The 17,525-nt window shown below is 28.6% G+C and overlaps 1 protein-coding gene across 1 annotated transcript in view; it reads right to left on the bottom strand.

Annotated features, from left to right (window-relative positions):
- The window catches only part of LOC111641913 (WD repeat-containing protein 5), a 94,476-nt gene that overhangs the window by 29,954 nt on the left and 46,997 nt on the right, over positions 1-17,525 (bottom strand). Inside the window, exons 8-10 of the mRNA XM_023388163.1 lie at positions 14,730-14,785; positions 5,943-5,989; positions 764-839 (exon numbers count right to left, since the gene is read on the bottom strand). Of these exons, the coding sequence (XP_023243931.1) occupies positions 764-839; positions 5,943-5,989; positions 14,730-14,785 (179 nt within the window). The remainder of the gene's footprint in view (positions 1-763; positions 840-5,942; positions 5,990-14,729; positions 14,786-17,525) is intronic.

Genomic DNA, 17,525 nt, shown 5'->3' with positions numbered 1-17,525 from the left:
GTTTGATGCGCTGTTCCGCGACGAAACCAAGCTTTAGCAACGGGCATAGTCGAACGGTACACACTCGGTAAGCAATCCTACAATTTTTTGTTTATAACGTAGTTTATACGGATTATTTTCAAAAAAATATACGTATTTTGGAAATGTTGAGTCGAATTGGTCTAGAATCGATTAATTTTATGAAAGAAAACCTTTCAAACAGCCGTAGTCCGTAAACTACGATTCCTACAAAATTGATTCATAAAGAATGGAACGTATCTACCGTCTTATAGGGGGATCTACTGTATTTGATAAATTTTTGCAAGATCAACACATTCTGGAGTTCAAATGACTATCTATATATATATATATATATATGTATGTTTGTGTTGATCAAAATGATAATGTAACAATTTCATTCCTACATGCACTTGTGTATATCATAAAGAAAGTTTTAGATATAATGCAAAAATGTTATTCATTCTTTCAGGAGGTATATTAATATCATACAAGCAACAATGATGATTTGGATGACATATATATATATGTGTGTGTGTCATCCAAATCATCATTGTTGCTTGTATGATATTAATATACCTTTTTTACAATCTATTAGCATCATAAATTAATATGCATTTGAGATTATTTCTGTTTTTTCCTGTTAAATTAACAACTATCATTTATATATATATATATATATATAAACACATTTACTAAATATTAACAGAATACTTATACACTAAGATGCTCTACATGCACAAGAAAGATAAACAATTTTACTTACTTATCTAAAGTTGCAGCCAAGATATATTTTCCATTTGGTGAGAACTTCACAAAAGATACAGGAGGATTATCATCATCTAAATAAAAGAGAATTATTTAGGCACACAATAATATCTTCAACAGTTATAATTGATTATTCCTAACAACATAAACAAAACAAACTTCTTTGATTACAAAATACACTCACTGCCAAAAGTTAAGTACGGAGCAGTAAACTGCGAAAAAAATCGACAAATACAGCTGTGGCTGACACGAAATGCGGCAGGACAGTAGCAAATATGTTTATGCATGAAACAACACAAAGAATTATATAGAAAGATAAAAACAATATTGAATTTTCATAAAGTATAAGATGAAATCATATTGGAATCATTAACAAAATGATGTTTAAATCCAAAACAAACAAAACTGACATTAATAGGGTAAATGGTCACCCCTCACTCTTACACAAAGTTTACAGCGTGTAACCATGCTTTCCATGAGGTGATCAACCACTCCAGAGTCAAATAAGTGCCATTCCTCCTGTAAAGCAGTTTGCAACTCTGTGTGTGGCAGCGGGTGAAAAATGTGCACATACAGCACAGCCAAGGGCATCCCAATGGGATTGAGGTCTGGCAAGTACGCTGGCCAATCCATATGCGTGGTTCCATCACTCTTGAGGTAGTTGTTGACAACAGCAGCTCTATGGAGTCGTGCGTTATCATTCATTAAAATGAAAGCAGGACCAACTGCTGTAGCTTACAATTTCACAATGGGTTCGAGGACTTCATCCCAATACCGGACAGCCATCACAGAACCCCCTTGATAGATGTGCATGTCATGCGATATCCCAACGAAATGCCTGCCCACACCATAATGCTTCCATGTCAGAATGCGTGATTCTCGATGATGTTCTGGGGCCAATTGTGTGCGCCTTTTTCTCTCAATACTCTTATGTACTTGTCATCTGGCTCCAGGGAAAATCGCAACTCATCCATGAACATAACGTTGCCCCAATGAGATACAGTCCAATTCACATGTTGCCGACACCACTTTAATCGTATTCCTCTGGATTGGACGGATAGTGGAACACAAACTCATGGTACCCAGGCTTACAGTCCGTTCATGTGTAGCCTTTGGCGCACAGCAAATATCATTTTACCAATGGCTGCTGCAACCATCGATGTTACACGTGTAGAGGTTGCTCTTCGATTCCACTTGGCTACAACAGCGATATAGCGATTTTCTGCAGGGGTCATAACTTTTGGGCAATGGGCCACAGGTTTTCGGACAACTGTTTGGCTTGTTTCCATAACCGTGAAATGACAGAATGATGAAAGCTGAATGATGAAAGCTGAAGAAAAGATCAACATCTGTGATTGATTGTCCTGCTTCAAGACGTCTCTCACACTGCCAGCGCTCACTGTCATTCGTCTTCTGGAAGCCATAGAAACACATCAGTCATGCACACTAATTGTACAACAGTTCTCCACACTTTTTCTTGGCACTTACATGCAACTCCTCTCACACTTCAGAAGGCTGGCTTCCTATACGACTGCCAGTTTTGCATATTTCGCGACACATAACCATGATTGATAGTAACGTAACATATTTGCATACTTCCACCTACCTCTGCAGTGAATTGCAGCCTCTCAAATGCCAATTGCTTCCCTGTCATGAACTTTTTCTGCTCCGTGCTTAACTTTTGGCAGTGAGTGTATATCAGGTAACCAACTTCAAACTAAGACAATAATTTGTAAATTTCAAATAGGTATAATTGTTACTTCCTTAATTTTAATAATTTTTAAACGTGTAACAATTTACAAAAGATGTTCATATCCTAAAATAAGCCCATCTTAACACTTAGAATTTCATCTGATAAAGATTTGTCAGTTATTTTGAAGTGAAGTGTCACAATACAAATATCACATGTATGTCCGATATCCAGACAGGTCAGATCTCAATGATTTTACCCAAAATTATGTCCAGACAACTTGAAAATTACTTCAGAACAATTATGCTAATCAAATATTAATGTCAAAATAAAACTCCTATTTTTGCTATTATAAAATGGCATAAAGTTTAATTTTGCAAGTAGGGATGGGTTTTATAAAAAAATTGTAAATGCTAATAAAGAGTAAAATTGTACCCTATTGAAGATACACATGACCCTCTTTAAAGGTCAAGGGAGTGAGGAGATAATCATCAAAATTTAACAGCAATTTAATAAACAAACTAGGGTTTCTCAAACAAAATCCCAATTGTTTCTTTAACCCAGGAAATCCTGCAAATTTCTTAAAAATTCACTTTTTTATTTTGTGTTACGGTTGAGGAAATTTTGCAAATAGAAAGTATAATTAACTCAAACTTCAGAATATATTTGTATTTATTAATTTTAAACCTACTTATTAGTTTCTTAAGTTTTTGCTCATTATAGCATGTCACAAATGGTCAATAATCAATATGTAGCTTATTTGTGGCAGGACTGAAAATTTTTTACTTGTCAGAACCTGTAATATCTGGAATAATTTAGCGCTTATGCTGTCTTAAATTTTAACCATGCCCAGTAGCTTCAGTAACTGCATAATGCAAGATTGTGCAAATTAGACAAGGATACAAACGAGTACAAAGTTTTTCTTCATAAACCTGATTATTAAAGACAAATGAACTGCCAAATTATTGGGCTATAAGCTTGATGTTTCTATTAAAGCAGTCAAGGTAGACAAATCATGATGTAAAATCCGCAAATTTTACGCAGTTGTTGGGAAAAAAAATAGATTGTAAACTCCGATAGAAAAAACATTCCTGGTGAGAATTATATTGGAGGTCACCGTTTGTTATCACAATTAGCTGGGAAAGTTGACACACAGGTGTCAGGAATGCACCATTAATGTCAACAGATGGCGATCATCTGACTTTCCTACAAAAACCATATAAAAGCTCACATTCCCAGAACTTGGCACGCGTCTGCACATGGAAGTTATTTTTTTGGTATTTGTGCTCGTCGATCTCCATGCCAAGGACTGTGATCCCATTGGAGAAGACACCGAAGCCTTTACCTCTTCCATACAGATGACGTTTGCCAACTCTCCATTGTTCTGAGAGGTATTTAGGGACTTTAGAACTTGTATAAGCGTTCTCTCTCATTAGTAGGTCAACAACACGAGATAAGTCGCCATCTTATGTATATAGAAGTAGATTAACCACATTTAACCTTAGTAGTTTTAGTTTCGCCTCATATAATTTAGATTAACAAAATAAACAAAGCATTTATTGAATAACTAAACTGTCTCCAGTCATTGAAAGGACACCTGCCGGCTTACCAGTGCACTCCCCACTCACTTTTTTTCCCTCCTAGCCATCCAACAATCCGAGTCCAGGTTTTACCAACCTGTGCAGTGTAAGTGGTCATTAGGGATCGTCTCTCTGGTCCTCTGCTTGTCTCACAATGAATACTAGAGAGCAAAAGAAGTACTACAATCTCAAAAACAAACTAGAAATCTTCCAGGTTATGGGTGGAAAAAAACACATAACATCTGTCTTCTCTTAAATGCATTAAACACAACTCCACTCACATCAATTGAATCAAAGGGGCATTCTTGGTAGCAGGACTTTTCATTACTAAAATAAGAACTAGATCGAGTAATCAGAGTATTGACCATCTTATAAAAATTTACAATAATATTTTGTATTAATGTGTTTTATTTAAATAACGAAAATTACCTTTTAAGTTAGAAGTTTGATCTAAGTTCATTTTTTTTAAATTTTCAACTCAATTCAAAGCATTTTTTGTTGTTGTTGTATGCAGTTTCCAGCAAACTTTAATAAATTTTTTCTATTTGTGAAAATTTCTATGCAATTCAAAGGTAGTTTTTAATATATATCTTACACAGCATTATTAATATGATTTTGGAGGTTACAGAACATTAAAAAATGAAAAATAATTATAATTTAATAAGTATCATCTGATTTCAAGATATTTTGCATATCTTAAAAATAATTAATTCTATCACGGGAATTTCAGAAATAGTTCAATTTTTTCCCGAAATCCCAGGAAATGAAAAACCTTATAACAAACCTCGCAAAATTTCAGAAATTTTCGACAAATTGCCAAAAATGTTTTTTGCATTTCTCTATGTTAAGGTCCCAAGTCAGATAATGTAAAAATCTTGGGAGGGGGTGGTCATTTTTTGACCAACTGCCATACTTTCCTTCTGTTATATATAATAGCCAGGAAAGTAATATATAATTGTTTTTAAAAATATATTAAAATTTTCTATTATACTTTTCTTGTGGAATCTTATTTTTGGGCTCCCTGGCTCACCTTACAAAGAATTTTACTAATTTAAGATACTTCTGTAAATTTAAGAAATTTTAACATCAAACAAAAAAATAATTTCCTTCTGGCAAGTTAAAAACTATGGATATAAAATAGCTAAATGAAGATTAAGTGAATTAAAAATGCTTATTTTAATTTACTCTTAATTTTATTTTAATGTCATCATCGCTTAAAAAAAATTGAATTACTATAAGTTCTGTCAAATATGCATGATTATAATATATATTTTTCAAGTCTATTCTGAAAGCACATTTTTTAATATGAAATTTAAAAACACCATTTCAGTTTAATTGAAATAATCACTATTGAACTGTGTGTAAAATATAATGAAAACTCAATCTCAAATCAGTCATTTTTGTCAGAAAATTGTTTTTCCATTTGCCTTTGTACTGTGAACTGAATTTTATAATTTTATATTATGCAAAATAGCCATTATAATATAAAGTTTTGTATTAATAAATGTTTTATTCTTATTTGTATTTGTAGTGATTATATTCAAATCAGAAGGAATGGTTAAAGTATTAATATACCATGGTATATTAAGTTGATTGCACTAGAAGATTTTGCTTATTAATTAAAGATTAGGAGAAAGCAGATTCCAAGTTTCTAGTCTGTTTCCAAATTATCAAATAATTTACTTGAAATACCAAATGATTACAATATATTATTAAATTTATTCTGCCAAAGATTTTTATAATTTCTTGCTTCATAATTCTGTTTTAACAAATATTATATAAATTTATTATGTTCTTATAAGAACATAATAAATTTATATAATATTTATTTCTTCAATATTTAATATATTTATATTAAAACAATAAAAATGAAAAAATATTTCATTTTTTTCAAAATTTAAACTTACCTATCAGTGTTTTCAGACATTGTCCTGAAGCAGTATCCCATATTCGGCTAAAAATAAAATATTTCAGTTTAGCATCAATTAAATTCATTTTATCGAATAAAATGAAAATTATTTTAACTTTGCATTAATAAAAAATATTATATTCAGTAAATAAGAAAGATAAAGTTCAGTAAACAATTGTCAATATTTATCTAGTTTAATTTGAATGCCAAGATCAGTTATATTCAGAAAACTGTCTTTACACTAATTTTATTTTGCTGATATATCATCATCATATCAAAGACCAAATGGCTAAGGTGCTTAAGGCATCAGACTATTGTTATGCAAGATCTGCAATTGAATTCAAACAAGCAAATTCATGTATTCCTGTATTCTGGGACAGGACCAACCAGACTGGTCTTGTCCCAGATACATTGAGCTCTATCCCTTACAACCCAATTGCCCCTCAGTTGTGGGCCTGATCAAACACAAGCTCTCTTACTGATAGCCAAAACCATGAAAAAATGGCTGTTATTGCCCACAGGACAATAAAATAAAAACCTTGATATCTTGAAACTGAATAATAAAATTTTCATTTTTGTACAACAGTTTAATTTATTTTCATTCCTTTATAGTAACTGTATTATGAAGTACATAAAATATATTTTCTTGTCAATCATATATAACATGTAAAATCATTTATTATTTACACAGTAGACAAAAAATATGATAAAACTAACAATTTTAAGAGAAACATTTCTAAAAACTTTGTAATTATAATGCATATTGATTACCTTTTATAATCTAAAAATATCAAATTTTTCTGACAAGTATTGTGTTATAAAATTTAGATAAAAGCTCATTTATGACAGTTATTTAATTATTATTAATAATTAATCTGTAATATTTGTAACTCTTATTTCAACAAACTAATTACATTTGATTTGATTTTTCAAAAATCAAAATGATTTAATTATAAAAAATTAATCATAATACATTACTGAAAACATAAGTTCCAAAAATTTGAGAGATCTAATCTCTGGCTTTAATTACTATAAAAAGATTTGCAAGACATTACAGCTTAATAAATTAGAGAAAATGTAGATTGAGAAAGTCTGATGCGAGTATTTCTGAAGCATCTCTATTGTGCAATGATTTAAAAACCTTATCCACTAATTTATTAATGAAAAAATTTTCAAATGTTTCACTTCACACTTTTACATCTGTAATAAATATGATATCTATATCAATGTGTTTCTATTGTTCTTATAAAAATCTTTATAGCATGGCAAAAATAATAATATTTTAAAATTTGCAAAAAAATTTTTTTATGTAATTTTACATTAATAGTATATAAATAAAATGTTTGAAGTATAAATAATTTCATATGATTTCATAGATATATTCTTCATAAAATTATACATGTTAAAGAATATACTTGATATAAATAAAATTTATGCACATGTCAACTCATCTGATCAGGACTTAATTTTGGAGAAAAATTTTCATATAAATCTGAAAGCAAACTAGGAAATAAAACATTAAAAAATCATAAACTTACCATAAACCGTCGTAGCTACTTGAAACAATGAGGGATCCATCTCTATTAAAATGTACCTACAATGAATTACATGAAATCTTTAGCGTAGATAAAATAATCAAAATTACACTACTGATAGGAGTCAATGGGGGAGAACATTTTATGGAGGATAACAAAATATTAAAAGAGAATATTAATATCAGTACCTGATTGATGATTCTATATAATATATTTTTTTAAAAGATTATAATGATCAATTTCTTGTATACATCAGTGTGGTCCAACTCAAAGCCCGGGCCAGACCTAACCTTCAGCCAATCATTGCTGGCCTGCAAAATACTTTTTCTACAATATGCCAATACTTTTCTTAAACAAAACTGGCTCTCACCTTATGTTTGAAAACTGTATCCAGCCCTTTAAAAATATGGGCCACACTGGCATTTGTCATGCCCAAATAACCAGATAAACTTTCACTCCTAAATAACAAAATATATAGGAATTTGATCCTCAAAATTGGATGAAATTTTATCAAATGTGGGATAGGTAAAATAATAATACTGACAATTGATGAAACCAAATCAAATGATAATTTTTAAAATTTCATCTAAAAAATATCCTTTTTACTAAAACAATCATATCTTGGTTTTTAATTTCATAAAATCACAGTTGAATATTAAATGTATAATTTAGCTGCCAAACAAAAAAAATTAAGTTTCTCTGTAATGTTTAAATGATTAATAAAAGGGATTATAATAGTAAATCAACTACTGAATAGTGTTTGAACTAAATTTAGTTCTTTAAATCACAGATTCATAATTATAAGTAAATATTTATCTGATATCTGTTAGCTATTATTAAAAGTTTTTATACACATTATTATAAACGTAAACCAAGAATTTTTAATTATTATTTTCGCTAATAAATAAAACTGAGTATAAATAGATAATTTAAATTAAATAAATATAAATTAAATCATATTTAAACTTACATAAAGCAAAAATCTCATTTGAATCATCATCAATTTATAATCTATTAATGCATTATATACTAGTAGATAAACTATCATATTAATAAATTATATTATTATTTCTCCATGACAGTTAATAGATAATCTACTAATTCAATTCTAAAAAAATAAATAAATTTATCAATACATTTCTCTTCCTTCTATTTTTGAAAATTTCTACTAGCAATTTTCATTAGAATGTTTAAAAAATAATTTGTCGAATATCTATTTTATTCCAGATCTCATGAAATCATCATAATAAAAGCTGAAACATTTTCACATTGCCATTGTTACAAAAAAAAATTTGTAATAATTTATATTTGTAAACCATTCAAGACTATCTAATGAATAGTTCAGCTTATTGTAGTATTAATATTTGTTCTATTTTCTCTACTGTTTCTGTATCTTAAGTTAACAATACTGCTTGATCCTATAGTGTCCTTTCATATTCACAGTAAAATTATTTTAGATACAGTACGACCCCAATTACATAAGGTTCTGTCTTATCTGTAAAATGAATATTTTTCTTACACTGCACTGTAATTTGTAAGTATGAAGTTTAAAACAACAATAATTTATTAAAAAATGATTTCTTTCTGTTATATTTTATCATTTAACTTCAATGTGAGAAACTATTCATACTGAAATGATAAATTATATATATTATATTATATTATTGCAGTTATTATGTATATTATATGGTACTTCACACATTAAATTATTAATAGTCAGATATATGTTAGTTATTTGAGACCATTATACTAATATGCATTTTTGGTTATTATTTAAATCTCTCTTCAGTTGGCCTTTTCTGGTCAAACTATAATTTACGTAAAATTCCTACCACCACATCATAAATTACTGCATAACTTTTTTATTTTAATTAATTTTATTTTTAATATACAATTGATAAAAGTATGGATTGTATATTGCATAGAATTTGTGAAAAGAGTCTCATTTGATGATGTCAAAATTAATATATCTTGTATAATAACTGGTTACTGATGTCCTCAAAATACTGTAATTTTGTCATTTTCTTAATTACTCAGCTTTTACAAAATTCCTATTAATCCTGTATCTTTTACCATTGTATCTAATAATTAAATTATTTTAATTTTTAAATATATCATTATTTCAAAATAGTGATAAGGTATTGATATAATAGGTAAAAATTTACTTTAACTATTGCAACAGTCCAATTTTGTTAATGTTTTTAAGTAAATTATAAATTGAGAATGTGAGAGTAAAATATTATAACTATTTATATAACTGTGTCACAGGTCATTTATGTTAATTTTTTCAGTCAAAACGTTAATATAAAAAAAATTGTAGGATCTTTCCCAATTATTTCCATTGAATTTTTATTTCACAACTGTGTAATATTAGTATAATGATCAAAGATGATATATATGTAGTTATTAAATAAATTGTTAATAGTCTGAAATATATAATATGATATTAAGTTACAAAAATTAACAATATACAGTCGACCCCCTATAACACGGGTTCCTATAGTTCGGATTCCTGTATGATGGCGAAAAAATTGCGACGGTATCCGTACAAACATGGTAAAAAAACTCCTATAATTTGGTAAAACGTCATCGGGCAGCCGAACTACTTTCCGCCATCCAGCGCCACGCTACGGAGAGTTTAGGCCGGTAAGTTGAGTTTAACTATCGTCTGTACAGTATTATATATAAATTAGGTACTGTACATATAATTATATATTAATTATATATGAATTAGGTACTGTATATATAATTATATATTAACTTAATTTATTGTAACTTTATTATAATTATATATATACTTTCCACCGTCCAGCGCCACGCTACAGAGAGTTTAGGCGAGTAAGTTGAGTTTACTGTCGTCTGTATAGTATGTAAATTAGGTACCGTCTTAGATAAATTAGGTAAGTCTAATACAGCACTAATTTTATACATTTCTTGTGAAAGAAACATTTCTTATTCAATGGCCATAAAAATTATTTATATTAATGATGTCTCCAAAGTTCAACGAAGTTTTCGCAGAAAAATAACTTATCAGAAATTGCCCGCCATTTGGTGCGCTGCTCCGCGATGAAAACAAGCTTGAGCAATGGCGATGTCAAACGATGCACACTCGGTAAGTAATCCTACAATTTTTTCTTTATAGCATAGTTTATACGGATTATTCCCAAAAAACTTATACGTATTTTGGAAATGTTGAGTCGAATTAGTCTAGGAATCTATTAATTTTATGGAATTTCGAAAACCTTTCAAACAGCCGTAGTCCGTAAAGTGCATACGTGCCGGGCTGTGATTGGCAAGGACTTGTACAAAATGGATTCGTAAAGAATTAAATGTATTTACCGTGTTATAGGGAGGTTGATTGTACATAATAATCAAGTTGCGTTAATAGTCAAAAACAATATTAAAATGGTTAAAACTACTGTATTATTGCAATTTTGTTAAGAACAAAAATGTATTAGAAATATTATAAATGTAAAAAAAATTGTTCTTATAAATAATTAAATTCACTAAAGCATGAAAAAGAAGCTTAAAAGTGAAGCATATAAATCTTATATTCATAATTTTAATTGGAAATGTCTAGCCATTTGTTTTATCCAGATTTTCAGTTATCTGCATAGTAGCATCAGTTCACATTACCTCAGATAATCAGGGTTCTACTGTATATGAAAACAAGAATTAAATCACAGTAAAAAATTATATATAAGTTAACTGTAGTTTGATGTTCAGTCTAAAACAAAATTCTCAGACCATTAAGCATAGTAAGAGAATTTTTCTAACAACATTTTATTGAAATAATAAAAACACGAAATATTAAATGGGAAACATTAAAAGTTGAAAGGAAAATGTTTCTTCAAAATATGCAAACAGATTTTTTTTGATAATGCATGCAAGGATACTACTACATCACGTTCTTAAATTTTACTGAATACATAACAGATTAATTAAAAATAATTTAAAATACTTTAATATATAAATATTTGCTACGTTTAAAATACGTTTAAAAAAATTAATGTCAGTGTTTTCCACCAATGAAACAATCATTCCATTTTCTATACAGTGATGTTCATATTTTCATTTGTGTTTAACTGCTTTTCAACCTGATAAAATATTTTCAACAAATTTAAATCACTTAGTAAGGTATATTTGATGGATATTATTAGTGCTGTTTTGTTATTTGAACTGTAACAGGGAAACAACATGATTTAGAGCAGGGATGAGCAACACGCGGCCCACTAAACATATTTATGCGGCCCGCCAAGCATTTTAAAAATTGAATTTATTTTAATCGACTTTCTCCCATCAATATATTGTTATAAAATTAATTATAATAAAATGGTAGTACATACTAAACCAAAACAATTTTTTGTGACGAGTTACTCACTTGTCGGCGACTTGTTCAAACATGTAATACGAATGTGCCGCGTCTGTGCTTTGTGTGACAGAAGCAAACACAAACATCAGTCAGACTGGTAAGCTGTTAACTAGCAATTTTAGCAATTCTTGTGTTTCTTGAAAGGCGTGAGTGCAATATTATTGTCTAAAAAGTAATATTAGAGTGGAAATTTGATTTCCACATTTCCAAAAAAAGTGGAAATTTGATTATTTTTTCACTTTCGTCGAACATAAAGCTGTATGCTTAATATGCTCAGAGACTGTGTTGACATTAAAAGAATATAACATAAAAAGGCATTTGTGAATTTTTTGTCTCTTTAATCCATTTGGTAGACTATCTCACAGCAAAGGTTAATAAATTCTTTTATTAGTTTTCACATATGCATTTCGAACCGGTATAACATTTCCGGTTCCTCTTCAGTGTTCTACAATTATAAACATTAAATTGATATAATTTAAAAAACTAACAAAGTAATTTGCCAAGTAACATAACATAAACACATCACAAATACCTCTAAGGGTTTTACACATTTAATAATTTAAGGATTTTGGTGTGTGTTCCTCCCTCAAGAAGCACCTGAAGTAGTTTATGTCATGCTGTAACATCTCCACTTTCTTAGTAAGAATTCTTAACCTGTTTTTCTTATCCATTGTATTTCAATAATATGTTGAATATTCTGGTTATAGCTGTACAGCTATAACCAGAATATTCATCAATAAAAAGGCATTACGATACAAAAAATGAACAACAATATAAAAACTTAACAGGACAACTCCGGATAGATAAGTTTAATCAAATGGAGAAAAACTTGGGAAAACAACAGGCTACTTTTAAGAATCAAGCTATTTTATCAAATATGGCAGTAAAGGCTAGTTTTGTTATCAGTCAAATACTGTCAAAAAAAAAAAAAAAAATGAAATCCTTTGCAGATGGAGAGATGATAAAAGAATGTCTGACTGCTGTTGCAGAAATAGCATTTCCTGATAAAATAAATATTATTTCAAACATTAGTTTATCAAGATTCACCATTGCAAGGAGAATTGAAGACTTGTCCGAGAACATAGCAACAACGCTTCGTGAACGCATTGCAAAATTCGAATANACATGAACAACAATATAAAAACTTAACAGGACAACTCCGGATAGATAAGTTTAATCAAATGGAGAAAAACTTGGGAAAACAACAGGCTACTTTTAAAAATCAAGCTATTTTATCAAATACGGCAGTAAAGGCTAGTTTTGTTGTCAGTCAAATACTGGCAAAAAAAATGAAATCCTTTGCAGATGGAGAGATGATAAAAGAATGTCTGACTGCTGTTGCAGAAATAGCATTTCCTGATAAAATAAATATTATTTATCAGGAAATGTTAAATAAATATTAAAAATAAACTAATATTATTTCAAACATTAGTTTATCAAGATTCACCATTGCAAGAAGAATTGAAGACTTGTCCAAGAACATAGCAACAACACTTCGTGAACGCATTGCAAAATTCGAATACTGTTCTTTGGCACTTGATGAGAGTTGCGATATTAGCGATACAGCACAACTGGCTATATTTTTACATGGTATGGACACCAAATTTAATATTACCGAAGACAACCGGCAAAGACCTGTACGATGAACTAAAGTCTGTGTTGGAAAATTTTTCTTTTCATTAGAAAAGATTATTGGTATATCGACAGATGGAGCACGAGCAATGTCAAGCATGGAGCAATGTCAAGCATGGAGGTAGGAGTATCAGGAAGGCTATTTCAAGACATTAAGAAGGTCACAGGAAGGGAAATATTCGTTAACCACTGCATAATTCACCAGGAAAATTTGTGTGCGAAAAGATTGAGTTTGCCAAATGTCACAGTACCAATAATTAAACTAATCAATTTTATAAAGTTGTGCACGTTAAATCACCATGAATTTAAAGAATTCCTGAAAGATTTAGAAACTGAATATGGCGACGTGATTTTTAATACCGAAGTACGGTGGCTTAGTAGAAATGCAATGCTAAAAAGAGTATACAACTTAATTAAAAAGCAAAATACAATTGTTCTTGGATATGAAGGGATATGCCTTTCCTCATTTTGGTAATAAAGAATGGATGTGCGATTTTGGGTTTCTTATCGACATGACTCAGCATCTCAATGATCTTAATGTGGAACTTCAAGGCAAAGGACAGTTTATTCACAATTTGTATGATAAAATTCAGGGCTTTGAGTTCAAATTAAAATTGTGGAAACAGCATCTTTTGCAGAATAATGTGTCTCATTTTCCACATTTAGAAAAAGAAAACGTTACTACTTCTCAAAAATACGCACAATATATAGACATTTTAATCAATGAATTTCAATTACGACTCCAAATGTTCAAAGCTGAGAAGACAGCGGTTTCCATGAAAATGTTTTCCTCGCCATTTAATATCGATGTGGATACAGTTCCCGAAGACTTTCAAATGGAAGTGATTGACATGCAGAATAATACTGATTTAAAAAATGTATTTTTCTCAGTAAACATCGAAAATTTTTATAAATCTTATGTGAGNCAATATCAATGTGTTTCTATTGTTCTTATAAAAATCTTTATAGCATGGCAAAAATAATAATATTTTAAAATTTGCAAAAAAATTTTTTTATGTAATTTTACATTAATAGTATATAAATAAAATGTTTGAAGTATAAATAATTTCATATGATTTCATAGATATATTCTTCATAAAATTATACATGTTAAAGAATATACTTGATATAAATAAAATTTATGCACATGTCAACTCATCTGATCAGGACTTAATTTTGGAGAAAAATTTTCATATAAATCTGAAAGCAAACTAGGAAATAAAACATTAAAAAATCATAAACTTACCATAAACCGTCGTAGCTACTTGAAACAATGAGGGATCCATCTCTATTAAAATGTACCTACAATGAATTACATGAAATCTTTAGCGTAGATAAAATAATCAAAATTACACTACTGATAGGAGTCAATGGGGGAGAACATTTTATGGAGGATAACAAAATATTAAAAGAGAATATTAATATCAGTACCTGATTGATGATTCTATATAATATATTTTTTTAAAAGATTATAATGATCAATTTCTTGTATACATCAGTGTGGTCCAACTCAAAGCCCGGGCCAGACCTAACCTTCAGCCAATCATTGCTGGCCTGCAAAATACTTTTTCTACAATATGCCAATACTTTTCTTAAACAAAACTGGCTCTCACCTTATGTTTGAAAACTGTATCCAGCCCTTTAAAAATATGGGCCACACTGGCATTTGTCATGCCCAAATAACCAGATAAACTTTCACTCCTAAATAACAAAATATATAGGAATTTGATCCTCAAAATTGGATGAAATTTTATCAAATGTGGGATAGGTAAAATAATAATACTGACAATTGATGAAACCAAATCAAATGATAATTTTTAAAATTTCATCTAAAAAATATCCTTTTTACTAAAACAATCATATCTTGGTTTTTAATTTCATAAAATCACAGTTGAATATTAAATGTATAATTTAGCTGCCAAACAAAAAAAATTAAGTTTCTCTGTAATGTTTAAATGATTAATAAAAGGGATTATAATAGTAAATCAACTACTGAATAGTGTTTGAACTAAATTTAGTTCTTTAAATCACAGATTCATAATTATAAGTAAATATTTATCTGATATCTGTTAGCTATTATTAAAAGTTTTTATACACATTATTATAAACGTAAACCAAGAATTTTTAATTATTATTTTCGCTAATAAATAAAACTGAGTATAAATAGATAATTTAAATTAAATAAATATAAATTAAATCATATTTAAACTTACATAAAGCAAAAATCTCATTTGAATCATCATCAATTTATAATCTATTAATGCATTATATACTAGTAGATAAACTATCATATTAATAAATTATATTATTATTTCTCCATGACAGTTAATAGATAATCTACTAATTCAATTCTAAAAAAATAAATAAATTTATCAATACATTTCTCTTCCTTCTATTTTTGAAAATTTCTACTAGCAATTTTCATTAGAATGTTTAAAAAATAATTTGTCGAATATCTATTTTATTCCAGATCTCATGAAATCATCATAATAAAAGCTGAAACATTTTCACATTGCCATTGTTACAAAAAAAAATTTGTAATAATTTATATTTGTAAACCATTCAAGACTATCTAATGAATAGTTCAGCTTATTGTAGTATTAATATTTGTTCTATTTTCTCTACTGTTTCTGTATCTTAAGTTAACAATACTGCTTGATCCTATAGTGTCCTTTCATATTCACAGTAAAATTATTTTAGATACAGTACGACCCCAATTACATAAGGTTCTGTCTTATCTGTAAAATGAATATTTTTCTTACACTGCACTGTAATTTGTAAGTATGAAGTTTAAAACAACAATAATTTATTAAAAAATGATTTCTTTCTGTTATATTTTATCATTTAACTTCAATGTGAGAAACTATTCATACTGAAATGATAAATTATATATATTATATTATATTATTGCAGTTATTATGTATATTATATGGTACTTCACACATTAAATTATTAATAGTCAGATATATGTTAGTTATTTGAGACCATTATACTAATATGCATTTTTGGTTATTATTTAAATCTCTCTTCAGTTGGCCTTTTCTGGTCAAACTATAATTTACGTAAAATTCCTACCACCACATCATAAATTACTGCATAACTTTTTTATTTTAATTAATTTTATTTTTAATATACAATTGATAAAAGTATGGATTGTATATTGCATAGAATTTGTGAAAAGAGTCTCATTTGATGATGTCAAAATTAATATATCTTGTATAATAACTGGTTACTGATGTCCTCAAAATACTGTAATTTTGTCATTTTCTTAATTACTCAGCTTTTACAAAATTCCTATTAATCCTGTATCTTTTACCATTGTATCTAATAATTAAATTATTTTTAATTTTTAAATATATCATTATTTCAAAATAGTGATAAGGTATTGATATAATAGGTAAAAATTTACTTTAACTATTGCAACAGTCCAATTTTGTTAATGTTTTTAAGTAAATTATAAATTGAGAATGTGAGAGTAAAATATTATAACTATTTATATAACTGTGTCACAGGTCATTTATGTTAATTTTTTCAGTCAAAACGTTAATATAAAAAAAATTGTAGGATCTTTCCCAATTATTTCCATTGAATTTTTATTTCACAACTGTGTAATATTAGTATAATGATCAAAGATGATATATATGTAGTTATTAAATAAATTGTTAATAGTCTGAAATATATAATATGATATTAAGTTACAAAAATTAACAATATACAGTCGACCCCCTATAACACGGGTTCCTATAGTTCGGATTCCTGTATGATGGCGAAAAAATTGCGACGGTATCCGTACAAACATGGTAAAAAAACTCCTATAATTTGGTAAAACGTCATCGGGCAGCCGAACTACTTTCCGCCATCCAGCGCCACGCTACGGAGAGTTTAGGCCGGTAAGTTGAGTTTAACTATCGTCTGTACAGTATTATATATAAATTAGGTACTGTACATATAATTATATATTAATTATATATGAATTAGGTACTGTATATATAATTATATATTAACTTAATTTATTGTAACTTTATTATAATTATATATATAT

The sequence above is a fragment of the Centruroides sculpturatus genome, unplaced genomic scaffold, assembly GCF_000671375.1.
Source record: "Centruroides sculpturatus isolate CEXI.00-Female unplaced genomic scaffold, Cexi_2.0 scaffold1282, whole genome shotgun sequence".
NCBI lineage: Eukaryota > Metazoa > Arthropoda > Arachnida > Scorpiones > Buthidae > Centruroides > Centruroides sculpturatus.
This window is presented reverse-complemented; position numbering and strand designations above follow the sequence as displayed.